Source organism: Sparus aurata, chromosome 18, assembly GCF_900880675.1.
Source record: "Sparus aurata chromosome 18, fSpaAur1.1, whole genome shotgun sequence".
In the NCBI taxonomy this organism is placed as follows: domain Eukaryota; kingdom Metazoa; phylum Chordata; class Actinopteri; order Spariformes; family Sparidae; genus Sparus; species Sparus aurata.
In genome coordinates, this window is record NC_044204.1 from 30031934 (window position 1) to 30056774 (window position 24841).

Here is a 24841-nt window from a genome sequence, read left to right on the forward strand (position 1 = left end):
CAGAGCTCAAAACTCGAAGTTAAGAAAACACGACACATCATTGGAACAATTGTGCCTCGAGCCACCTGAAGTGCACCTCTCGCTCCGTGACAGAGTATCTGAAAGAACAACGTGTGCTTACCTGGAAGAACGCGATCCCAAAAGAGATCCCGGCGATGATTCCCAGGTTGGACTCCATCACATCGGTCACCAGTGTGAAGCAGCCCTACGCAGCAGAGGAACACACGGTTTATAGAGCGACCCTGAAGCTTCCTACAAACACATTTAGGCAGCCGACTGAAGACCACCTTGTTCCTAAAAACAAACTTTATTCACCTTCAAGTACACCTCTGTCGCAGCCTTCTCGAGGTCACTCAGGGTTTCCGGTGAGCATTTGGCGTTGTCTCTGCAGCAGCTGGCAGGGATGCCCTTCTGTTTAAAGTACTCTGTGTCGCCCCAGTCGGTGAAATTATGCACCCCGCAGCAATGCAACTGCACGGAAATGAAAATGGATACAGCGCTGTAACAAATGTGTTACAAGTGTTTTGATTAAAGAACATAAAAAAAAAAAGGGGAGAGATTTGTTTTCTAGCCACGATGCAATGACGTGACATCACTGCAGATGTTTGAGATCGACCTCTGGGGGAAACATCTGCAGTGACCAGAGCAGCATGAGAGAGCAGCGGTGCTTCTCTGCTCTCTGCGCTATAGCTGCCCTTTTAAAATGACCTTATATCAACAAGCGTTCTTTGGTTTGTACAGTGCGACACAAACAAAGTCAGATAAGAGCAACACCATTAGTGTAATGGAAAACCGCCCACTCACAGTCCTCTGGATGGCGTCGACTGCAATGCTGCTGGTGTCTGTGCTGTTGTAGTTCTTCACAGCGTTTTTATAGGCAACACCCAACTTGGCCTTGATCTGGTGAATTTAAAAACAAAGCAGATTGTATATTTTAATGAGCTGATGTGGTTAATTTTTTAAATATATCTGTATTTTTTTGGGGGGGGGGGGTGAGAAACTCACCTCATGTCGGAAGATAAAGCCTGAAACACCGGCAACAAGCTCAGCCAGGAACACCAAGGTCAAAAACATGGCGTACTGCAGAAAGCATACAAAGACAAACAATCACACAGGGTCACGTGTGAGAGGAATACTTCAGGGAGACTTGCTGCACACTTCACCGACCAGTTTGAGCATCCACGGGCTGCCGCGGCACGTAGCGAAGCATCCGAACAGTCCGAAAATAACGATGATGGCTCCGGTCCCGATGAGGACATATGGTGCATTGGTGCTCTCCTCAGACGCCAGAGAGAAATAGGCCTCCAGGCTCACCTTCCCCCACACCCCGACAGCCAGCAGGATCACGCCTGTGAACTGAGGAAGACAGCGGGGAGAGTCAGGGGGCGAGCATCAAAGAGCCTCGGAGAGAGACGAGCAGGTTTTGTTAGGGGTTGTCTCCCTGACACAAGACCCAAGATTAAAGGCTCGAACCCACCGGGTCAATTACACACTGCCACGGCTAGAGTTCAGGAGCATTGTGTCGAATCAGAAGCCTTTTGAATCCGAGTTTGCTTTCAACAATTTAAAAAAAAAAAAGCAACTTCATGTTTAAGAAGTCAAATTTTAAAAAAAGAACAGGGAAAATAAAAATTGGATCAGATTTATAGATTTGGGCTTCAACAAATACGGATTTTTTTACAGAAAACATTATCATCTCAAGCACAAATTCCAGATAACTTCCTGCTCTCAGCTTCTTAATCATGAGGATTTTGTGTGTTTTTTCCTTTGTCACATGAGATATCTAAACAGGATTTGGAGGTTTTTGACTGTTTATTACCGTTTGATTTAAACCTTGGGATCTGGCAACTAACTTGAATTGGACATATTTCAATATTCTCTGATTTTATACTTAAATGAAAAAGGAAAGCGAGCGAAACAAGGGCAGATAATTCATATTAATGCGACAACTAATGACTTGTTAATTATCAACTAAAACGCTTTTTATTTTTATGTAGTGTTGTCAAAAAAAATGCCAATACATATTAATTCTGAGCATTTGAAACTGAATTAAATTGAAGTTAAATGTTAAAAAAATGCTCAGTACAATATCCAGAAGTGCAAAGAAAAGTCTACAAAGACTGTTCGTTCAGACCGTCAGAGAAAAGCAGCAAATCCTCAGATTTAAGAAACTAGAACCAGCAATTATTAAATGTTTTTGCTTGGAAAATAACAACTTATTGATTATCAAAATAGTCGGTAATTAACTTCCTTTCCATTGACCGATCAATTAATCGTTTCAGCGCCTGCCAGCAACTATTTAGATTATCTAAGTCGTGGTGCGCATCTTTCTTGTATATGTATATGTATATGATTTTATAATTGTATATTTTCTTTGAGTTTTTGACTGGAAACAAGCATTTCGAACATGTAATCTTTGGCTTTTGGGACCTGTGACGGACATTTTTCACCATTTTCTGACCAAACAAATCAAAGAGACTAAGGCTGCAACTAACCAGGATTTTCATTGTTGATAAAAAATGATTATTTTCTTGATCAATTGTTGTTTGGTCCTTAAAATGTAAAAAAAAAGAAAATGGTGAAAAATGTCGATCAGTGTTTCAAGAATTCAGTTGACTGTCATGGAGGAGTAAAGACATCCAGACAATCACACCGAAGAATGGCTTCCTTCAATACTCGTTGATTAAATAAATAGATGACAGCTAATTAATCATTGCAGCTCTAAAATTAATAAATGACACACTAGTGATAATGACAATAATAATTAGCTGCAGCCGTAATTAAAACCCAACCCGTCACACCAGCTGACCTCTCATATCTCGTCAGGTGGAAAGAAACGCTCTTCGTGTCAGGTCTCCTTATGCAGCTCTCACATTATGTATACCGTAATGTCTACAACATTTTTCGTGTACCAAGCTACGGTCATGCATATCAGGCTAAACAGACAGATCAGTGATCTGCGCCGATTCAGGCAAATACCAGGGTTACTTTAATTAAGACCCGTGATGGGCTGAATCCCTCGTGGCCTCTACTTTATTAAATCGTCACTGTTCTGAGGCGAGGAAATAAAGATGAGCAGAAGCAGACGAGCTCTGACACACAACACGCACTGAGTGAAAGAGGATATAGCCGCCTCTCCTTCTTGTGTCAGTCAGAGAGACATATGATTCACACGCTGCAGATGATTCATCTACCTGGCAACATGTTAGTGAAAACACACCTGGGACACCCCTTCGAGCCTCGGCCTGCGGTTTAATCATCGTAGCATCTTTCGCTTTAAGACGGCCCAGCACACAAGTCATTAGCCTGAGGGGAGTCATCAGCTCAACCAGCCGAGAGCAATAAATTGTCAGATAAAAGCACTGACCTGAACTTTGTGTTACGGCAGAGGGCTGTTTGCTCGGTACAAAGATTAAAAGTGGGACGAAATGATAACAGCTCCTTTTATTCTGATGACAAGCTCGTGTTTACATTTTCATTCCATGTGAACAGGGCTGTCACTCAAAAAATTGTGTTGAAGCTCACTGTAATATCCCACAGCCTCGGGTCATGTTTTCATATTGTTTAATAGATAGACAAAGAAAGGCATCACATTAACGCTGCGACACAGACTGGAGTCAAGTCGATCCACAGAAAGATAAACTAAAAGCTGTTTACCAAGTTCAAATACCAAACATTCTCTCGCCCTTCGTTAGAGATGAGATTTGCATCTATGTTTGTCTCATGTGACTGTTAACATAAATATTGTTCAGCTTTTGGACTGTTACACAAACACAAAAAAGGCGCACTGCAAGGTTTGGATCTTTTGTCACAGCGAGACATGCAAGTAAAATGTGACATTTGGCTATAGTCACGGATACAATCAATATGTATGGAGGATAAAGTTTCTAGTAATTGAAGCTTATCAATTAATAAATACATAGTTATTTAAATAAGGCATATCGTTCAGGGTAATTCCTGTTTTTCCTGAACAAAATACAAACTCAGGAATATTTATTTTCACACAAGCTGTTCTCAGAGGTCCCCATAACACCGTGTGAAGCTAGAAAGGTGGCAGGGTCCGCCACTTATAAACAAAGCAAAACAATCAAATAAGTTTGTTTACTCAGTTTGTTTAGGCATAAAAATATCAGCGAAGATCTGTCTTTTAGGATTAAAATATATTCCCTAAATCTACAGAATGCACCTTTAACTGAAGATCAATCAAGAAACAGAATCAACAGATTAAAAAGTGATAGTAATAAGCCCTAAAATAGCTCTTTTCGGGGAATTATTAAGAGGTGACACAGCATTTCTGACTTGATGAATGACTACACAATCGATTAATCGAGCACACTTTGCAGATTAACGCTTAATTAAGTTTGGCTGCAGAACGACAGCAACGATTTAAATCAGACGTTAAAGGATAACATAACACTTCTAATGACTAATTTATAGTTATGTTAAATATGTTATTTCTCAGTCAGTGATATAAATAGCTCGCGGTGGTTTTAGACGTTATTAATGTGGCTCGCGGACATCTGCTCTCTAACGGTCGGTCCGCTTCAACAAGTGGCTCTTCACGTCACTAACTGCTCCTCTTCTTCACCGCCGACATTAACTCAACACACTCAACTCCCCCGTCGTGATTTTTTTTGCCTTGTTGGCATCGCCGCCTGCTCGTAGCCCATTGTTGCTCCTTTAGCTTCGACGTCCCCCATTACATGTCAGCAAACTCACCCAGAAAATGAGGCTGTAGGAGATGAGGAAAGTCTTCAGGCAGGTAATCACCGGCTTCGTCTGAAGCCTTCGAGATGGCGGCGACATGGTGCCGTCGTTATGTTTGTTTGTTGTTTTTAACTTAAATCTGGACAAAGAGGGGGGGAAAGTTCGGAGAACAGCGCCCTGAAGGCGAGAGGACAGAGAAAACTTCGGGGATAGATCCAGAGGGAGAGAGAGAGTGGGGGAAGTGTCGTCACCAACCCAGATTCACTCTCCTGGAGGATAAACAGATTTCCACCATCCACAGCGGCGTCAAGTCAGCGGCCATTTTACACACACGTCGCCCGCAGACACTGCCTTCAAAATAAAACACCACCTGTGACATTTTAAACTGAAGGGTTGCAACTAAGTAGATTTACTCCATTAATGCTACTTGATTACAGTTTTTAGTTACTTGTACTTGAGTAGTGGTGGGTTTTTTAATGTATATTTTTAACTTTTTTTTCTTTATTTATTTTTTTATAAACTTTGCTACTCAGGGGCGGTTCTAGGGGGGCCAACAGGGGCCAGTGCCCCCGTAACTCTGAGTCTGGCCCCCCCTGACAGGGAGTTTGCATTAATAATACAATGACAGATTTCTTGCAGTGAAGGGAAAGGCAGAAATAAAGTGTCTCAGCAGTTTACTACCAATTGCTGAAATTGTAAACACTGCTTTGTCTGAATGAGGGATTTATCCTTTTTTCCAGGTTGTATGTACCCCCTAACAAAAAAGCCGGCCCCAACCTGGCCCCCCTATTAAAACTGGTCTAGAACCGCCACTGTCGCTACGTCTATTCAACTCAAAATTAGTTAGTGACATTGAGATATGAGTGCATGTATGTGTGTCCATGGACAATCAATAAGCCTTTCTAGCTTCACACAGTGTTCTGGGCAGTGGCGGTTTTGGGGGGGGGGGGAAACAGGGGCCAGTGCCCCCGTAATTCTCAGTCCATAACCAAAGGGTGTGAATCTTCACTGGTCTCATGATTCGATTCGATTCAATTCGGTTCGGTTTGATTCGATTCGATTCGATTCAAATTGACGAGGCATCAAGATTACTGCACATGGCTGTGTTTTCATCAAAGGATGCAGGCAGTCAGATTGGCTGAGCCTACCTGTGTTAATAAATACACTGGACCAGCTTGGCTCATTGTGAGATTACCTGGGCTTTGGTTTCGTGGTAAAGTGCAGGTGTAACCTTTTCTGTGACGTGGCTGCGTGACGGGAGCTTTTATCGCGGCTCCAGTGTCTTCAACAGGTGACGAAACCCAGTGTTATCTTATTCAACAACAGAATAAGGCTGTAGATCCTTTAAGATAAAAGCCGCCACAGATTGGGCTATTCTCTCCCCTTTCTCCGAGTTGTGTGGCAGAGTTGGCAGCGTGGCATCAGTTCTTGGCAGGACAGGGTCTGCTGTCTCTTTGGCAGCCGCTAATGTTAACGTTAGCCTCTCCGAGTGAAAACGGCTAACGTGGTTCCTGAAGTTAGAAGTATTCCCGTGGTATTTGATTTTTGTGTGACACACTTTACACACCGTGTGTGGTTTGCCCAGTTTGCGCTTATCAGTGTCTTCATAAAATCCGTTTAGTACCCAATTAAAATTGTTGAAATTGTAAACACTGTTTTAAGTCCCATGTATCCCTTGTCTGAACGAGGGGTTTGTCTTTTTTTCCTGGGTTATATGCGCCCCCCTAACAAAAAAGCCGGCCCCAACCTGGCCCCCCTATTTAAACTGGTCTAGAACCGCCACTGGTTCTGGGGTCCTCTGAGAACAGCTTGTTTATTCAGTTATGGAAAAAATATCTGAGTTTTAATTTCTTCTCCAAATTTCCCTTTAATACTTTAACACTCACTGCCACCAGTTTTACCACCGTTACACTTTTATTTTATTTTTTTAACGCGATAAAACGTACGCTTTTATTTTGAGGGCAGTGTCCTCACTTCCGGGTTGCTGCTGTCTGACTTCATGATAAATGTGCTTTTGGTGATGTGACACTTTGTAGGCTGTGGACTACATTACATCAGCCGGGCAGCCTGCAGCTCAAAAGATCAACATAAAGATTTATTTTCTTCTGTTCTTTAAATTTTTTTTAAAATCCTCTTTTACTCACTGTGACTCATATTATAAGTACATTATTCAACATTTGATGACAATATCCAAAACAGAAGGTTTTATATGTCATCATGTGAGTGGACACTACAAATATTATAACAAATGAATAATTGCACTGTATTTTCTGTTTAAGCACTTTTAAATCATGTTTTTGACAAGTTCTCTATAAATAAAGGTTATTATACATTATTATCATTATTGTTAAGCTATTACTTGGTAATAACATCATGAGGGCCTCATCAGCCACTACAGGATTATGAGGACAATATAATAAAAGAGATCCTATAAGTGTATAAAGGCTGTAGGCTAAGTCACCACAGATCTCACATCAGATGGACCGGTTCTTCTGGATGGGTTTATATGTTTCCATTCGCAGCCTGTATGCGCTTCACTTTCTGGGTTTACGAGCTGTTGGAGAGGGCGGACATAAAATGGCTCGATCATCATGTTTAATGCAGCGGTGGGAGGAAACAGCAGCTGTCCGACAGCGCCACCAAGTGGTGTTTAACTCTGGTAAATCTCTTAAAGGATCTTCACAGAAACTGCGGAGGCTCTGACAGGACGGCAGCGCCTCTTCTCCTCAGCAGGGATTAGAAAGTTTTTTTTAATAGTTTGTCAAACCGGATGTGAACTTCACCTGGATTATAACTTTGTTTTTTCGTTGTTTGACTCTGAGATCTGAAGCAACCTGCGCATAAAACGTATTTCTTCCCCATCCAGGAGTTTCATCTGGGTTTCTAACATGCCTCTCAGCTGCTTTGTCGCTGTGTTCATCTTGTACTTCTCAGGTGAGTCCACGAGATGAACAGTAAAGGTAGGAAACCTCATGAAAACATGTCATCAGTTAAAGATTCCGTGTATTCTGAATATTTTTGAATTTTTGTCAGGAAATGTTAACCAAAAAGTTATAAGATATATAAAATATCATGATTGCTGAAAAGAAATCACTAGAACATCCACACCCCCTCCGTGCGGTTGTGAAAGACCTCCTCTCAGTAGTAACAACATCTGTATTAGATGCAGATGTGCTGAATTTTTGAGGCTGTGAATACAGATGGAGCCGGCTCCTCCCTGCAGGGAAGAAGAGCTGAAGATGCAGCTCCTCCACAACCACAGAACCAGACTCCAGTCAGAATTATATTAAAATAAGCTTTTCCTCTTCCGGTGCTCCTCCGCCTGCTGACCAGTCAGTTTAATTACAGCTGGGCTCCAATCACTGCCAGTTAATTACTGAGGAGACCCCCTCAGGGACCGAGCGTGCCAAAGCCTTCATTTAATCCTACTGCAAGATAATCACAAGAGCAGAGATCCACCCAGAGCCCCCCAGGAGCTCTGATGATGATGTGGAGTGATTAAAAAGGATGCTGCTCATTGTGTCACCTTTGTCATTAGAGATACATGAGAGCCTTCAACATGGTGACTGTAACAGGCTGCACACCTTCTTCTGGCAGTGAGTCATCGCTGAAACAGAGCAAGTCTCTGTGGTGAAGTCAGAGGTGTGAGTGGTGCCTGATGCCCAGTGTGTGCGTGTGTGTGTGTGTGTCACTGTCTTGGTATTTAACAGTCACAGTAGTCAAGAAGCAGAAGAAGCATGCAAGTTGTTTACTGAGGCTAAGAGTTCCAGTGCAGTAATGTAAACATACTACATTAAAGGTTAAAGTCCTGGCTAGTATTACCTACTAAATGTGCAAACAAATTTTATGGAGTTTGGTGGTTCTGTTTCCAGCCTGGAGGGCACAAGATGAGTCGTGACATGAGTTGGAGAGAAGAAAAAATGAAGTTCTGCGAAACGGAATGTGGTTATTTTTATGGATTTTTCCTTCTTTTGCTGTTTTTGTGACATGTAACCACTTTGGGCCTTAGCAGGAGACATATTGTCATTTTCAGGCTCATATGTTCAGGTTCACATGTTTTAGCTCCCGTCTGTTGAACACCCAGTCTGCTCTGATTGGTCAGCTCACACACGTCTGAGCAAAGCACCGCTCAGCGTGACACCAGTGAGATCTGTCATGTTTTCAGCTTCCAGTTAGCGACACTTCTACCGTGAAAACAAGCATTAATTATGCACATCTGTGACGCAGTGTGATGTGGAGAAGTCACAGGATTAAAGGCCGGACTACTGAGGAGGCGTTTCAGGAGCGGTGTTTCATGTGGGAGAGAGGAGCTCCCGTTTGGGATTTTTCAAACTTTCAAGACCTTTTACATGCACAGGAACCTTAATAACACACTGAAACAAAGGAAGAACAATGAAAAAAGCATGTTGGGATCTCCTTTAAATGAAACCATGTTAGAAGAAAGGGAACTCTCCTGTGGTGCAACAGCGCAGAAACATGTGAGACAAGCAGCCCAAGACAAAACTGCAACAACCAGACGGTTGAGAGAAAATTAGTCTGTAATTATTTTGACAATCAGATTATCATTTTAGTCATTTTTTACTGCAAAAACGTAAAATATTTGATACCTCCCTCTGTCACTTGTTATAGTAAACTGAATATCTTTTGGTTTTGGACTTTTGAAAGGACAAAACAAGACATATGAAGCTTTGTGAAATTATAAAGGGATTATTTTCTGTCATTCTACAGAGAAAATGATTAATTGACAAGGAAAATAATTTTTTTGTCAGCCCAACTTTATCACTCACTTCACAATGAGTGTATATTCACAAAAAACAATAAAGTTTATGAGTTTGAACGTTGAATATCTTGTCTTTGTATAGTATTGAGTTGAAAAGAGGGTCAAAACGGATCTGAAAATGAGTGCATTCTATTTTTTTGAAGTTTTAAACTGAATAAGGGTTGAAATTACATATTTATAATCGCCGTATGCATGTTTCTGCTTGTCTCCATTAGTAATGTCTGTCTGTATTTGAGCCCTGCAGTGAAAGACCATCAGACTGATGATCTTAGCTCGTTTATTTCCTCTGTGACTAATTCTCGGTTGGGGAGAATATCAGTCTGGGGAGGTGTTACTGAGCAGAACATCTGGCTCATTATGAGAAAAATGCTGACGACAGGTTTTAATCCACACATCGCTGCAACAATCTGAAGCAGCTTCCAGCGTAGAGACGTTTGTATGCATCAGTGTTATTGAAAAAACTGTGTTAAAGTGAACTCTGGCAGCCGTGCCAGAAAACAGAGAGGAAGCAGGAACAGGACTGGAGATGGGGGGTGGAGGCTGACACACACTGGAAAGTTTGGCATTCGGTCCTAAACAAGGAGTCATATTCAGGGTTTTTTAAAAAGAAAAAAAGGATAATTTGCCGCAACTGCTGAGAAAGGAGGATCACAGTGAAAGGATTCATTGTGCAGAGAGATTATTCACAGACAAATAAGTCCGACTGAAGGCCACAGTGGAGCAAACAAACCCTCCTGATCGTTACATTAAAAGAGATGAGTAAGTGGGACCATCTCCAAGTGAGTAATGAGAACCGGCTGTTTGTGCTAATTTGTGGTGAAGCTATTTAAAAGTCTCACAGCGCAGAGATGGCACGCTTTCTCTGTTCTCACTTCTTACTTAATTCCGAGATAAACGACATAATCCTTATTCTATTAGCAAGATTTCCATGTTCTCTCAGGCTCGAGGGGAGTTTTCCATCAGGATCAGCACTGATGGCAAATCCAGGTGTCTTTGGACTGGAATGTTTCTGAGCTTCTGTTAAAGGAAGTTAAGGAAAAGAGATTGTGAGAAGGACCGTTTCCCTGCCAGGCTGCCTCTGTGTGACCTATATTTACTGTAACGCTGCTGATATGAAACTTTAATGAATCATAACAACCAAAGGACCAAGTTTGGCAGCGACAGCTTGCTGTTTTCCGCACGTCTGACTGTTTTTTCTGTTGTTTCAGCTGGTTCTGGTACCACAGTGTACGACACCTACAGCGACTACGTAGAAGAAGACCACACTCCTCAACTGGACTACAAAAGTGTGTATGGAAAAACACACTCAGCATGATGCATCTATACATTTTTTATCTTTAATGATTTAAAGGGTAAATTCACCCAAAAGCTCACAAAACAGTGTTCTCCTAAACAACTGAAGCAGATGGGCACATGTTTAAAAATGTTACAAATCAACCAAAAATACACATGAAATGGTTTCAAACACCTTATTTCAGTGTAATCCAAGTCTCTGGAGGCCAAATTAATTTAAAAAAGACGATATTAACTCCCTTGATGCACCGTTGACCTCTTGCAGCCACAGACAGGTCGGGTGCCAACGCTACAGTGGAGGTTAAAATGAGGGTGAATTACGTCTTTTCAAGTATCTGGGACTCGGATTACGCCGGATGAGCTGTATGGAGCCATTTTGTGTTCTCCTTAAGTTGTTTTTCTATGTTTTAGAACAAGTCCTCGTCTGCTTCAGGTGTTTAGGAGAATGCTGCAACATTGTTTTGCTGGATGAGCCAACAAAATATTTATTATATCAAGATATATACACATGTCGTGATATTAAAGCGAAACTCTCGCCAAAATGCAACCTAGGCTTTTTTTGTGAATGTATATGAGTCAAACCTTTGTGTAAAAGCATAATTACGACGAAAGAGGCACTTTTAAGATTTACCATAGTTTCGTTTTTGAGTCATACTAATTTTCAATGGGAGTGCATAGGGCACTTCTACACTAGCATCAAAATTGGCAAAAATAGGTCTCTTTCGTCGTAATCAGTGGTGTGCACAAAAGAGGGGGTGGTCGCGCTTAAGTGCCCTCTTGGGAGCCAAAACGCGCGCTAAAGTGCCCTCTTGGTTGGCAAAACATACTAAACTGCCCACTTGGCTGGTTAAAACATGATAAACTGCCCTCTTGGGTTGCAAAAACGTGCGCTAAAGTGCCCTCTTGGAAGCCGAAAAGCACGCTAAAGTGCCCTCTTTGGAGCCAAAACGCAAACTAAAGTGCCCTTCTTTTGGCCCCTGCCCTTCAAAAAGTCTGTGCACGCCACTGGTCGTAATTACGCTTTTACACAAAGCTTTGACTCATATACATTCACAAAAAAAGCCTAGGTTGCATTTTCGCTTTAAAAGACATATACCACGGGATAAAATGTTTATTAATGTTGTCCTTCAGACCCACACTGGTGTCACTCTCCGAGTCTGACCAACGGGGAGGTGACCTGTCACTCGCCTCGAGGCGGCGCCTACAGGAGCACGCTGGGCACCCGCTGTGAGATGAGCTGTGATCGAGGATACCGACTGCTGGGGAGGAGTTCGATCCAGTGCCTCGCCAGCCGACGCTGGTCCGGGACTGCTTTCTGCCGCAGTATGTAGAAGTTCAGCTTTTAAATACACATCTGGTGACATTCAACGAACCCCATTAAAAAGACTGAAACCATTAATCAAGATTTCTAACAACTAACTGCTGTGTAGCCAACCCTTATGTTCCTCCTTCTCCTGCTCTTTAATACCTCATAATCTCATTATCACACCAATGAGCCACATGGTTGCACTTGCAGACATGAACATGAGCACTGTAATTTATTTTGACTCAACGCCACATACAGTCTCAAAAGTCCACTAAATGTGTATGCATCCGCTGATGAAAGTAGTACCATTAGTGAAAACCTACAGTGCTCAGCTGTTTTAAGAAGCTGTTTAGCCTTTTTTAAAAATAAAATATATATAATTCACACATTGTATTTGCTTTTTAAAGACTTAAATCTTCAGTAAAAACAAAATATATCATATCAGCGGGCTTATCCTTGTTTTTTGTCCACTGTCCTTCAGGGATGCGTTGCCATGTGCTGAACCTCATCCCACACGGCAGATACACCTGCACTCAAGGCTTCGCCGTGGACTCCAGATGTGACTTCACCTGCGACCCCGGCTATCGCATCGACGGGGAGCACTCACGCACCTGTCAGCACGGGGGGTCGTGGAGCGGAGCACAGCCTGTTTGTGCAGGTATCAATCAACGTCTTCTCTGCTTCTCTGTAAAAGCTGATCAGATGTTCAACACCAGAAGTATTGTGTGCGTGATTTGTTGAACTGTCAACTCCAGGTTTAACTCGCTGCCGTGACATGGACCTAAAATTCAGGCCATCTGTGCTGCAGCCCCATCTTTCATTATTCTTTCATAAGCCGAGATCCCTTTGTGTCTGCTCTCACAGTCGCACTGGAAGAAGCATATTTCCTGCTGCTTCATCCAGAACTGCTGTCTTTCGGTGTTCGTATTCTGCACAGTGACAGACCGTCCAAAAACAATGAATTTCCTTCCTCCAGTCTCCTCCGTTGTAATTTTCCAACTGTTTATTTTAGATACTGATCCTCCGAAGATCAAATGCCCTCCGTCCAGACTGAAGGTCGCCGAGCCTGGAAAACTCACCGCTGTGGTCACCTGGGACCCTCCCGCAGTGAAAGACACGGCTGATAAATCGCTCGAGTATGTCACTTGTTTCCTTTACTTCCTTTTCCTGTTCAAAATATACTGAATTAAACGCTCGGCCTCGACTGTCTGTCTGCAGTTTGATATTAGTCGGCCAGGAGCCGGGAACCGAATTCAAAGAGGGAGCCAACATCATCAGATACAAAGTGTACGATCTGGCAAGGAACAGAGCTGCCTGCAAGTTCATTGTACGTGTTGAGGGTAAGCTGCCAACCCTTCATTATCTCGTCTCCTTAAATGAATTTAAAGGAACAGTACACCCAAAAATGAAAACTCAGTTATAAACATACCCGGTGACAAGGGGAAGTCAGATGAAGTTTGGTCGTCCACAATACATTTCTGGATCTTCACAGCAAAGTTGTAGCATGGTTTAAAAACAACCAAAAGAAGAATGTAAATCTGTAGCTGTAATCCAAATGGGCTCTGAAAACCCGGAGATCCCAGATTGATTTGAAAAGATGCTTTCTTACATCTCTAACGCGAAAGTCGAGCTTGTGCATCCACTTCAGACAGACATTTTATTTGATAAAAGGGTGTAATTAACGTCTTTTCAGATCAATTTGGGAACTTAGGGCTTCCAGAGACTTGGATTACACTTGACAGCCTGTAAAAGCATCCAATATGTTTGTTCCGTTGTTTTTTTGCATTTTAAAATAAGTCCCCATCTACTTCAGTTGTTTCGGAGAATGCTGAAAAGCTGTTTTGCTGTGAGGCTCTAGAAATGTTTTGCGTACTAGCATGAGGAGGGTGAGTAGATAATTACTGAATTTTCTTTTTTTGATTGGAGATTGGATTTTTTATGTCTGTGTTCTGCCCTCCAGTGAGAAGATGTTCAGTTCTACCTGCACCTCTGTACGGCTACCTGACCTGCTCCTCTGATGGGAACAACTACGGTGCAACGTGCGACTACCACTGCGATGGAGGGTATGAACTGAAAGGCGTATCTAGTCGTGTGTGCACGTTCAGCCGCAACTGGGAAGGGACGCCTGCTGAGTGCGTCCGTAAGTCTTCAAGAATGTCGCTCAGGAAGTTCTGCACATGCAAAATGTTATATGTTCTGTACGTGGGTATAAATGCAGGATTGTGAATTTGTGTGTTTGTAGCGATGGAGATTAAATCAGACGTGAAGACGGTCTCCGCCCTCCTGGATCAGTTCTATGAAAAGAGGCGGCTGCTGATCATGTCGGCGCCCAACATATCTGACTCGGACTACCAGCTGCAGAACATCATGATACAAGTGAGGACACTTTCTTTTGCTGCCGTTAATATATTCATCCCAAAATGAAAATTCAGTCATCATATACTCACCGTCATGCCCATGGGGATGAGTACATGATGGCTGAATTTTTATTTTTAGGTGAACTGTACCTTTAATAAACAACATGAACCCTAAAATGTGTCTTCCTTGTTCCAACCAGAAAGCAGACTGTGGATTAGACCTGCGACATGTAACCCTGATCGAGCTCCTGGGCTCCCCGCCTCGCGAGACGGGCCGCATTAAAGAAAGTCTGCTGAACTCTGAAGTCATCGAGGGTCTGAGGTAATAGTCAGATACTTCATCACTCAGTTATTCAGTAGTTTTATGTTTCATTCTGGGGGAAAAATACGTTCATTTTGTTGAAAAATTCCACCCTGAAATGGCTTTATATAACTCCCATTCTCATTAACAGTAAGTAGTTGTTTGTCCTCGCTCTATTTAAATGTCAGGCGCCCTCCTAATGAAAGAGGAGCCTCTGTTAGTCTGACTTTTAAAAAGGAGAAAAAATGCACTCAAAAGATTAACGCTGTTAAAAATAGCAACATAATTTGAGGGCAGTGGTAATGGGATTCTGACCGGACGGACAGAACATCGATAGTAAACATCTGGCTTTGGATCTTATGAGAATCAATTAGTAAGAAGTTCTTAAAAGATCAATTCTGCACCAGACACAGACACTCACACACACACACACACACACAAACACTCACACATATAGGGAGTGATTCATCTTAGTAGAGGCAAAGATATAGATTTTTCCACTGACTGTGGAATTTGAGGAAGGGGGTACTGCTCACTTTTTCCAGACTGGAAAATCTCTTCCTTCTTTTCTCCACTGACACAGAAAAGCCCACAGCTGAGTGAGGAAAGTCTATGTGGACACATTTTTTGAGTGTGGTACAAAGCATTCTGGGAAATGTAGTCAGTCAGATGAGGTACAAGTGGAGGAGGGAAGTGTATCCATCAGAAAAGGGACATTCTTTGGGGGATTTTTATCAAAAGGACATCAACAAATGTAAACAAGAGCTTACAATCTACATTCCTTGGGCTGCATGTTCCAAGTGTCCTGTGTTCCCAAGGTCGATGTTCCCAGGGTTGTATGTTCCCAAGTTCCCATGTACCAAGGGTCCTAAGATCCAGGGTCCTAAAGTCACCAGTTCAATTTCTGTGAGGACAAATGAACCCTTCCTTTATATTCGGGTCAAACACCTAACCCTAATTCTGGGAACACAGGATCCTGACAGAAGACATATAGTATAGAACTGTGACAGAGGTCAGTTTTAACAAAGGAATGACTTATTAACCCCTTAAGGAACACCGTTCCAACATAGGAACACCCTTCACTAAACGAACACCCTTCGTAAAAACTAATAGTTTTTTTGCTAATAGTTTTAAGCATCAGATCTTAACAGTATATACTCACTGTTGGAAAGCTGAGACTGTCGTGATTATTTTAAGCCCAAAAAAGTTATTTCCAGACCATGTAATAGCCTTCTATACTCACCATGACACAACATTAGAAAGAGCCCTCTACTGCAAGAAGCAAGAATGCCTACATACCTTCGGAGTGTTCCCTTTTTCCACAGCTACAACGTCATGCCACAGTTTTTTTTTCATAGTTCGCGAAGAGACCATAGAATGGGAATATCCATGTCATTTTACCCAAAACTAGCTACAAGTATTGAACCAGCAAGAAGCCCCAGGGTCTTAGCTTTAATTTGAGACCAAGATTATGTTTCTAGGTAAAGGGGTTCTCAAGTTATAAGCCTTTGAATCTCAGTAGGCGCTCTTGGAAAAAAAGGACCCAAGCAAAACGCACAGACATGCCTTTAGAAATAGAAATTGTGAAAAATCAATTTTTTAGTCTTTTAACTTCAAATTTTGAGTGTAGCAAGCTGAGACCTGTGGCTATGGCCTAATTGTGTCTGCTGTGTCCATAGACATACCTGAACCCATATATCTTACTCAGTTTATTGACATTTGAATTGGACGGAAACCAAAACCTGTGTTCCAACTCTGTGTAACTCTGTGTCAGTATGTCATAGAATCACACTTACACTTCTAGACAAAACTTGAGGGTGTTACCTTTCCAATGGTTCCAAGCTTCAAACATCCCTGAGTCTCAAACTATGTTGGAGCTGTCATGCTTTTAATTTCGGTATGTCGTTTTGGAAAAAGAACCTTAAAATGGGGGCGTTCACTAAGAGGTTAAAGCTGCACTGATGAATATTTAAATTTTAATGAATAAAGTCTAATTCCATCCTCATACAGTACTATGGAGATATTGATAATGGCTGCTGTCATGATATGAGAGTATGAGACAGTGAAGTGTTGCTTTAATAAACTAACTGCTGATTTGTGTCTCTCTGCAGACAAGTGTTCAGAATCTCCAGGTCCTACTTCAGCATGGTGCTGCTGGACAAGCTCGGAATGGATCGAGAGCGCTTCATTACCCCGCTGGCGTCGGAAGAGTTGTTCTCCTACATCGATAGCTTCCTGCTGGACGAAGAGGAGCGAGAGAGGCTGGAGCTCCACAGAGACTTCTGTGACTAATTTAATAAACCGCTCTGGTTGCTACAGCGATAAACTCATCAGTATTACTTACACAAGATGAGGAAGGACAAACAACCAGAAAGCAGGTCCAGAGGGAGGGGAAAAAAAGGAGAACTCGGCAGTTCTCATCATGTTCAAATGTGATTTACAACACTGAAGTGCCGGCACTGTTTTTATATCAGATCATCACCATGGAGGCCAGACTTTGGGATTGGGAATGAGATTTTCATTTTTTTTTATACCGTAGATATTTTTATACCATAGACACTTAACATTTAGTTGGATGCATGAAGTGGATAGTATTTTAAGCCTGCTAGTAAATCTAATCTTTAATGGGAACTAAAACTGACATTTGAGTAGAGAGATCATTTTCTAATCCAGATGGTATTTGAATGTAACACAGAGCTGAAACATTAACGCACATATTTGGTTTTGTCAACTTTTATTGAGTGGACAGAAAATTCAAGGCAACCTTGAAGTGAACATTGACTCTGAACACACTCTGATGAAAGGGATGAAGGTTCAAAATGTACATTTATATCTGAAAATAGACACATTTAATAAATTTGAAATAAGACGTTTTATGCAACTTGTATAAATATATTTTTACATGACATTATGCATTATAGTAAAATATATATTATAGTGTGTGTATAGATTTAACTAAGCACAATTTGTTGAATCCAACACCAAAAAGCTTGTGTAATACCAGTTTTTAATGAATTGTTTGCCGACATCAGTGTCCTTCTGCACACAATTATAAAGGTTAAGGTAACAGATTGTGACAAACGTGTCTGTGCTAAGAGCTGTGCATGATTTTGAGCTGCAGTATTATATACCGCCTCACTTTAAAAACATAAAAACAACTGTGTCAATGCTCTTAAAACAAATCCAGTGTTTAGTGTTGTGATGCTTTGGCACATTTTCTACACCAGTCTGTAGTCAGGTGTGCTGAAGATGAACCTCATGTAGGGAGGCAGGTGTGCAGGTGTGAGCAGATGTTAAGTGTTCAGCAGGTCGATGAACTGTGCGTCTGCTCACAGCCAATAATCTTTGTGTAAGTTTACTGCAGTAGACCAGCTTGCGGTCTGATAAGCTTCCAAAAGTAAAATAAATCCATAATCTCACATTCGTCTCAGGCCTCCACAGCTTCCCCCAGTTCATTGTCCTCATTTGCCCTTAGGTTTCTCCATGGTGGACCGCAGTGGAAGAGTGCCCTCTGCCCACGAGTCAGGGTACTTCATCATCTTCTCCCACAGACTGACTTCCTCTCCGACTGAGTCCATTTCAACTTCCCCTTTCCCCATCTTCACCGTCCCTGCAGGTGTGAGTGTGATACAGTAAACGAAAAATTAGTGCAGAGACTTTCACTTTCAATTGCCACTTCCTTTTATGCAGAGCAGGCAAAGACCATAGAAGCCTTGTAGATCATCGAGCAATTATCCTAAACTCTACACGTCTTTCACACAGTCAATTATGCTTTGACAATGAAACCGTTTAAACTACGAAAGTCTAGATATTGTAATACTTCCTCTTTTTTGTGAAGATTAATTTTATTCACCTTCACTCCAGTGTTAAAATGCACAAGACTGTTCTCTACTACGTCTGCACAATCAATCGAAATGTTATAGAAAGCCAATTTGGCTATGTATGTTAGCATGTTAGTGCTGACCCACAAATAATCTTCCCAAGTTGTAATAAAACATTTTTAGTCGGCACAGAGCATAATGTCTAATTATCACGATTTTACTGATAAGTTTGAAAATCTGAATATCACTCAAAATTCTCACAATATGATTTTTGCTTTTATTTTTAAAAACAGCAACATTTCCCACCCCTGCTTCTGAGTTACAATTAAATTGAAAGAATAACCTCAATAAAAAAATGGGGCAATTTTGACAATAAACTTAAGCAGGATAGTTCAGGGAGAACCAAAGGCAAAATAATCTACCTCCTCACAAATGCTGACTTACCGAGGGAAAACAAACCAAAAATAGATTTAGACCAACTCTGCAAGATGAAACGAAAAGGTCCCCCATGATACCTTGTGCACATTATTCACTTAACCTGAACCAGCGTTTCCATGGTAATAGGACGCTCATCCTCATTCTTAGAGCGACTGGTACAGTGCACCGTCCATTCATGAAGATCTAGGTTAGCAACTTAATCGACCGGATACTATTCACACTACTAATATAGCTCAGTCCACTTAGCTGACACTTATAAAGCCTTGAAACGGACACCAGTGCTTCAGTTATTGTCATTATGTAACATGCACTCGTTCTGATGAGAACTGAAGTATCACTCGTAATAGTTTCCAGTAACCTCCCAGGAAACCTTAATAAACCAGGGCATTAGGCCTAACAAGGTCTCACGAGAAAGCAGTTGTCTCAATAACAAACAAAGCAACTCGCGGAAAACTACATCTCACATCTAGGAAGTGAAACAGAGATGAAAAAAAAAAAAGAGAATATCTGTGATTATTGACTTATTTTACCTTTTCCAGAGCTGAGACGGATTCCTCCCAGGAACTCATTGCTCACCATGGCCTCTCTGTCCCACACGGTCAGCTCCAGACACATCCCGTTCAGCTGCTCCAGAGCCAGATCCTTGTACACAAACGTGTGGTCGTAGTGGGGATTCAGGTTCTTCTTCACCACTGGAGTCTTCCTCTTTGTGGTCTTTGCCTTAGTTGGGAACAAGTACCTGCAGAAGCACAAACGCAGAGTTAGTATAAAGACAAACAGTCGTATGAAAACAGAGTGAGTCAACAGATTATCACTGACCCTTTTACAAAGCTGTCTGATGTTCCTCCTGATTTCATTGCCATTAAATTCTTTGCCTCTTTAACGAGGACGTGCAGCTCTCCTCCCTCCTCACTCGCCCCCTTTTTCCCTGATGAGAGGAAGACGAGATACATTTAGAAAATTAAGCCAAAGCATAAAAAAAAAAAAAAACACAGCCAGTGCTGAAAACAGAGTGAGAGTCTTGCCTTTGATTTTCTCGGTTGCTGGATTTTTAGGTGTGATGTACTTCAAGGAGATCACCAACTCTCCTTTGTACTGAGCGAAAGCTGAAGCCGGCAGAGCTGAGGCTGCCTGTTGAAGAAAAGTACATCATAGTCAGGAAACACAACAAACCCAAACAACAATACAGCACTTCAACCCCTCTGGACCATACCGGATGTTGATATGTCTGACAATAAACATATACACACATATACTACTATATGTAACAAAAGTTCATATGAATTTGAATATTAGACTGCATCTGATGCATCCCTTAAAATCAAGACAATTCAGACAGAATCAGGTGTGATGGCAAAAATGCCAGCTCTTCTATTCATTTCAGTGAGAGTAGTGTGTGTTAGGCTGCGACAGTGTGGAGTGTCCCGTAATGTTTAATGTATTCACTTAATGTGGCATTGTGCACCAGTTCAGAACACACTGCAAATATCGAGGTTATTTAATAATGTGAATATGCTTTTTTTCATCACCTAATGTGTTTTGGTGAGTAAAACAATGTAAACACAACTTTTGTGTGTTTACAAGAAAGATCCACTGAGCATCTTTTACACAGAGTTCACTGCGCAACGATTAAAGAGAAATCAATAGAATGTTTGTCTACCTTTGGCATGAGAGCCACCGCGTCCTCATATGCAGTGTCGAGGTCTCGGCAGTCCAGGGGGATCTCCACCTCTCCCAGGAAGGCGTTGCGGCTGAGGCGGCCGTGGTGCCATACCGATATCAACATGGAGCGGGTAAACAGCTGAGAGCGGCTGATGGAGTACTGTTAGTGGAAGATGAGGAGGAGAGGACGGGATCAAAGGCCTGTCTTACAGCTGACACGGCGATGGAGAATTCTTATATTAATGTTAATGCTCTGGTGCTGAGGGAGATTTATAAAAATCATCAAAGCAGAAGATGGATTCAGATTTTATTGGAAGCTGTGTCTAAAACCTCCTAAATAATTACCTTCTTCCTAACCTTTAAAGAGCAAATACAAACCCACAGAGCATTCATCTGTTATTAATTGATTCGTCAGGCTAATTTCCTTTGCAGCGTTTTGGTGTGTCACTGTATTTAAGGTACATTGGTGGCCAGGAGCAAAATCAATATTTGACAACAGCTATTCTAATCTGCAGTGTCAATATCAATCTTAAGGTCTCCGTAGGTGCGGTCATTATTTGCAGCAGGCATGGCACAAGGTCACTAATCAGGGAGTGTCATTAAGTCAACAGGATAAGGTCTACAGCTGAGAAAGTGCCAGTTATAAACCGTCACCTTCAGTGTTTCTTTGTAGACGGGGTTGACTGTGTTCCTCTTGATGCTGGTCTTCCTTTTGCTCTGGCGGGATTTGTCAGGGAGTAGATAACATTTGACGTAACTGAAACATAAGAGTAGAAAGATTTTGTCAAAAGATGTTACTCCCACCCAGGCGAGGCTACTGGTCTTTGGCTGCGTTTCCTGACTAAATGCTTTGAAAAAAATATGTGTTGACATTCAGTTTCCTGTGAAGCTCAAGTCATCACCTCTGGGATGTGATTACGAAGACTTTGTAAACACAGCAAACTCTTATCGGCACCGATCAAAGCTGTGTTAACAGCACTGAGGGCTGTGTGTGTGTGTGTGTGTGTGCAGGACAAAAACGCGTCTATTCAAGGGCCACGATTTGAACCCAAGTTTGAGTTTTGTCTAGTGGAACTTCACATTATAGCTCTGCTAGTTTTTGATATTTACGGGTTGGAAAGCTGCCGTGAAGTGTCGCCGCAGGCCAGCCCGTGGCACTCCTTGATGAAGACCTGAAGGCTCTGGGTGTGTTCGTCGTAGCTCATAGAGAAGATGACGTCTCCGCTCACCTCCACGCTGTCAAAGTCTCCTGCTTCACTGTAGATGCTCATCAGGCTGCCCAGTGTGCTCTGGAGAAACACACCTGATCATTAACTATTTGTTTCAATAACCGCAAATATTGACATTAAGACAATATGTGGACAGATGTTCCCTTAAATAAAGTGCTTCAGGGACAAAATAATTTAGAAGAGATCAGGATGTTTGTATCTTTATCTGAAGTGACAGCATGAAAAGTCAATGTGCTCTGCCCCGAGGTTCTGGTAACTATAGAAACATTTGACTCAGATGTCAGACGACAGTCTCACACTTCCTAACTCGCTGGAGGATATCCTGAGGTTATAGATGCTTGTTGAGATAATCTACCATCAATTCCGTTCTGAGAGACAATAATGAGCTGCTCTTCAAAACAGCCTTTAGAGGACTAATGCGAGCTACAGGACTGTACTACAGGGCAATACTTTACCTTTGAGCCACGCAGGCTGGAGGAGCTCGAAGCCATTGTCCTTCTGTGAAGGCTAACCAAGCTGTCGATATCTTCGTCCTCCTCTCCGTCTTCCAGCTGCATCAAAATAAATATTGAGATGGTTGATTGTAGAAATACTGTCTGGTTTCCCTGAAATGGATCTCTATGTGTAATTAATTGATAATGTGATTGGTAAAATCTACCCAACAACTACAACAGTCTTGGCCTTGAACGTCTGCACTAGCCAATGCCATTATAGTCAATGCTTTAATAAGAGAGTGTGTGTCGGAGTCTCTTGTGTTTGTACAACAACTTAAATTTGAGTCCAGGCTTCCATCCTCACATCTTTTTTAAATTTATTAATGTATATAAAATGTTCAATTTGTTTCGCTTGGTATGTTATGATCTGGGTTCTGTCATCGCCTTCGATTGGCTGTTGCTACTATACAGGTGAGGCCTGATGAAGACCTAGTTGTGCAAACTTGCCTTTTAAATGATTGGCCTTTTCATTATTTAGCCACTAAAATAAAGGTTACATAGATACATTTTCTTACATTCAGAGTGTCTGGATTGCCTCCGGTTTATGAAGTACTCTGTTTCCTGTTTTTCCAAGAGCACCAGACAGAATTTTTAGCTTTGCTGTACTACATGGAGCAATCAATCATTTCTTATCCTTTCCGAAACATTAACTGTAAAACGCACGTTTTAGTATTAGCTCCTTATCTCAAAGGAAATGCATCTTCCTAGCTTCATTTGGCAGTGACGTTCAACAAATAAGACAGGAAATAACCCACCACAGAAGAGGCTTAAACAGTTTCAAAACTGCCTCAATACTGAAGTAATTTAATGTAGCCACTAAGCATGTTTCGTTGTTTGTTGATTTTGTTTTGAGTTGATCACTTTTTATGTGCAGGAAACCTTCTGTTCTTTTGCCCTTTGCCCCTATCACTACTGCTCAGAAGCTAGTCTTTTTCCACATTTGGAAAAACTCTACCTAAATTATATACCATTGTTGGAGAAGCTGAAGATTTCTAACATCCCAAACAAAAGAAATGGAATAAGGATTGTCTTCGTGTCCAAACACCCGAAGCAAATGTTTAACTAATACATCAGGAAAAATTCTCTTCCACGCATTTCAGTCGATTTACTAAACAGAACAGAATCATGACAGAAGGACATAAAAGATTAGCAGGTTTCTTTCAGCAAACTTCTTACCTGTATGTCCAAGCCTGGAACAGATTTGCTCCGGTTGCCCATCGAGCCCTCTGATGTGTCGGGTTCATCACGCAGATCCAGTGTTGATACATACTCTGTTATAAAAAATACAGACCAGCAACTAAGCTATGATACAAACAGTGTTTTAGTTTGATTCTGGAAGAAATACAACATCACTGCACATGGCTATATATATTTAAATATATATAGACAAATACTAACCAGTAGGCCTGGGGTCTCGTTTGATGCTCTTCTTGAAGAGTCTTTCAACATCTATATCTGGGCTCGGATTGACCGGTTTCACACATGCAGTCTAGAGAGGCAGAAACGAAAAGTTATAGTCAGAGAAGAGAAGTCAAAATAGCTTGAGACAGAAACATGACTGTGTCTTGTGAAAGCATCTTACAATATTAGCGTCTGGGTTGCCGCTGTCAATGCTTTCAATATCTGCTTTGACTGGGACGGTCACACTGGAAACACTGGATCCTGCTGGGCTGGACAGAGCTGAGCGATCCCCTTTCCTGTGTGATGACACAAGACATCATCAATCACAGCGACGCTTGCATGTGCTTGAACGTTTTGCATTCAAATACATACTGCTAATATTCTTTCAGTGTTCTGTGTGACACGCCGTCTCCCTCATTCCCATTAGCCTGAAACTAGGAACAGTCAGTGCATTTTACTTTTAGTGGCCCATACCATGAGAAGGACAGCACTTTAAAGACATTATTTATTTATGCATGGATGTTTCAGGTCGATGATCTTCCACCGCTGCGTCACAACCGAGCCCGAAAATGTCCATGCCTGAGTACATAACTTCACAGCAGTGCTGCCCTGTTCATGATTTGGGAATTTTTGCTCCTATAATGAAATCGGCGGCACTGATGTATCATCATTATTCTGTATTTTAACCTCCTCTGTGGCTCTTCCTGAGGTTTCTTCCACTGCTTTTTTTTACCCTGTTAAAAAGTATCAATGTGATTGCGATTTTGGGCTATATAAATAACATTTGTTTTGATTTGAAGTTACACGTTAGCTCACTATTCTCACTACGCGTCCATTGTTTTTCCAACCTATTCTGCACTCACTTATGATATCTACAGTACCAACAGCACTGAATTCCATAGCTTTACTTTTTTGCTAAAGAGCAACGTAGGAGTGCTGAGATGGGGCTGTGGAGAAAGTCAGCTAATACAACCACTAAATGTACAACTAACTGAACTAACTAGCTAAAAGCAGCTTCAACTAGTAGCAGGACAAGACTGGTCCAGTACCCC

The 24841-nt window shown here is 41.7% G+C and overlaps 3 protein-coding genes across 7 annotated transcripts in view; 1 reads left to right on the plus strand and 2 right to left on the minus strand.

The window, feature by feature from the left end:
* The window catches only part of tspan6 (tetraspanin 6), a 9874-nt gene extending 4816 nt beyond the window's left edge, over positions 1 to 5058 (minus strand). Inside the window, exons 1-6 of the mRNA XM_030396577.1 lie at positions 4720 to 5058; positions 1168 to 1356; positions 1006 to 1080; positions 805 to 900; positions 316 to 471; positions 122 to 205 (exon numbers count right to left, since the gene is read on the minus strand). Of these exons, the coding sequence (XP_030252437.1) occupies positions 122 to 205; positions 316 to 471; positions 805 to 900; positions 1006 to 1080; positions 1168 to 1356; positions 4720 to 4806 (687 nt within the window). The 5' untranslated portion in view covers positions 4807 to 5058. The remainder of the gene's footprint in view (positions 1 to 121; positions 206 to 315; positions 472 to 804; positions 901 to 1005; positions 1081 to 1167; positions 1357 to 4719) is intronic.
* Positions 1 to 17824, plus strand: part of srpx2 (sushi-repeat containing protein X-linked 2) — a 21673-nt gene extending 3849 nt beyond the window's left edge. The window contains exons 2-11 of the mRNA XM_030396567.1: positions 7574 to 7641; positions 10696 to 10773; positions 11912 to 12103; positions 12568 to 12744; positions 13099 to 13222; positions 13305 to 13426; positions 14047 to 14226; positions 14329 to 14462; positions 14644 to 14765; positions 16856 to 17824. Coding sequence (XP_030252427.1) covers positions 7574 to 7641; positions 10696 to 10773; positions 11912 to 12103; positions 12568 to 12744; positions 13099 to 13222; positions 13305 to 13426; positions 14047 to 14226; positions 14329 to 14462; positions 14644 to 14765; positions 16856 to 17036 — 1378 coding nt within the window. The 3' untranslated portion in view covers positions 17037 to 17824. The remainder of the gene's footprint in view (positions 1 to 7573; positions 7642 to 10695; positions 10774 to 11911; positions 12104 to 12567; positions 12745 to 13098; positions 13223 to 13304; positions 13427 to 14046; positions 14227 to 14328; positions 14463 to 14643; positions 14766 to 16855) is intronic.
* Positions 17462 to 24841, minus strand: part of sytl4 (synaptotagmin-like 4) — a 12923-nt gene continuing 5543 nt past the window's right edge. For 4 of the 5 annotated variants that reach the window (XM_030396564.1, XM_030396563.1, XM_030396562.1 and 1 more), the window contains exons 7-17: positions 23971 to 24085; positions 23787 to 23877; positions 23565 to 23659; positions 22350 to 22445; positions 21776 to 21954; positions 21320 to 21422; positions 20664 to 20825; positions 20029 to 20134; positions 19823 to 19931; positions 19534 to 19742; positions 18131 to 18354 (exon numbers count right to left, since the gene is read on the minus strand). In XM_030396564.1, the coding sequence (XP_030252424.1) occupies positions 18206 to 18354; positions 19534 to 19742; positions 19823 to 19931; positions 20029 to 20134; positions 20664 to 20825; positions 21320 to 21422; positions 21776 to 21954; positions 22350 to 22445; positions 23565 to 23659; positions 23787 to 23877; positions 23971 to 24085 (1414 nt within the window). In that variant the 3' untranslated portion in view covers positions 18131 to 18205. Of the gene's footprint in view, positions 18355 to 19533; positions 19743 to 19822; positions 19932 to 20028; positions 20135 to 20663; positions 20826 to 21319; positions 21423 to 21775; positions 21955 to 22349; positions 22446 to 23564; positions 23660 to 23786; positions 23878 to 23970; positions 24086 to 24841 lie in introns of all 5 variants that reach the window. The other variant, XM_030396566.1, reaches the window with a different exon arrangement.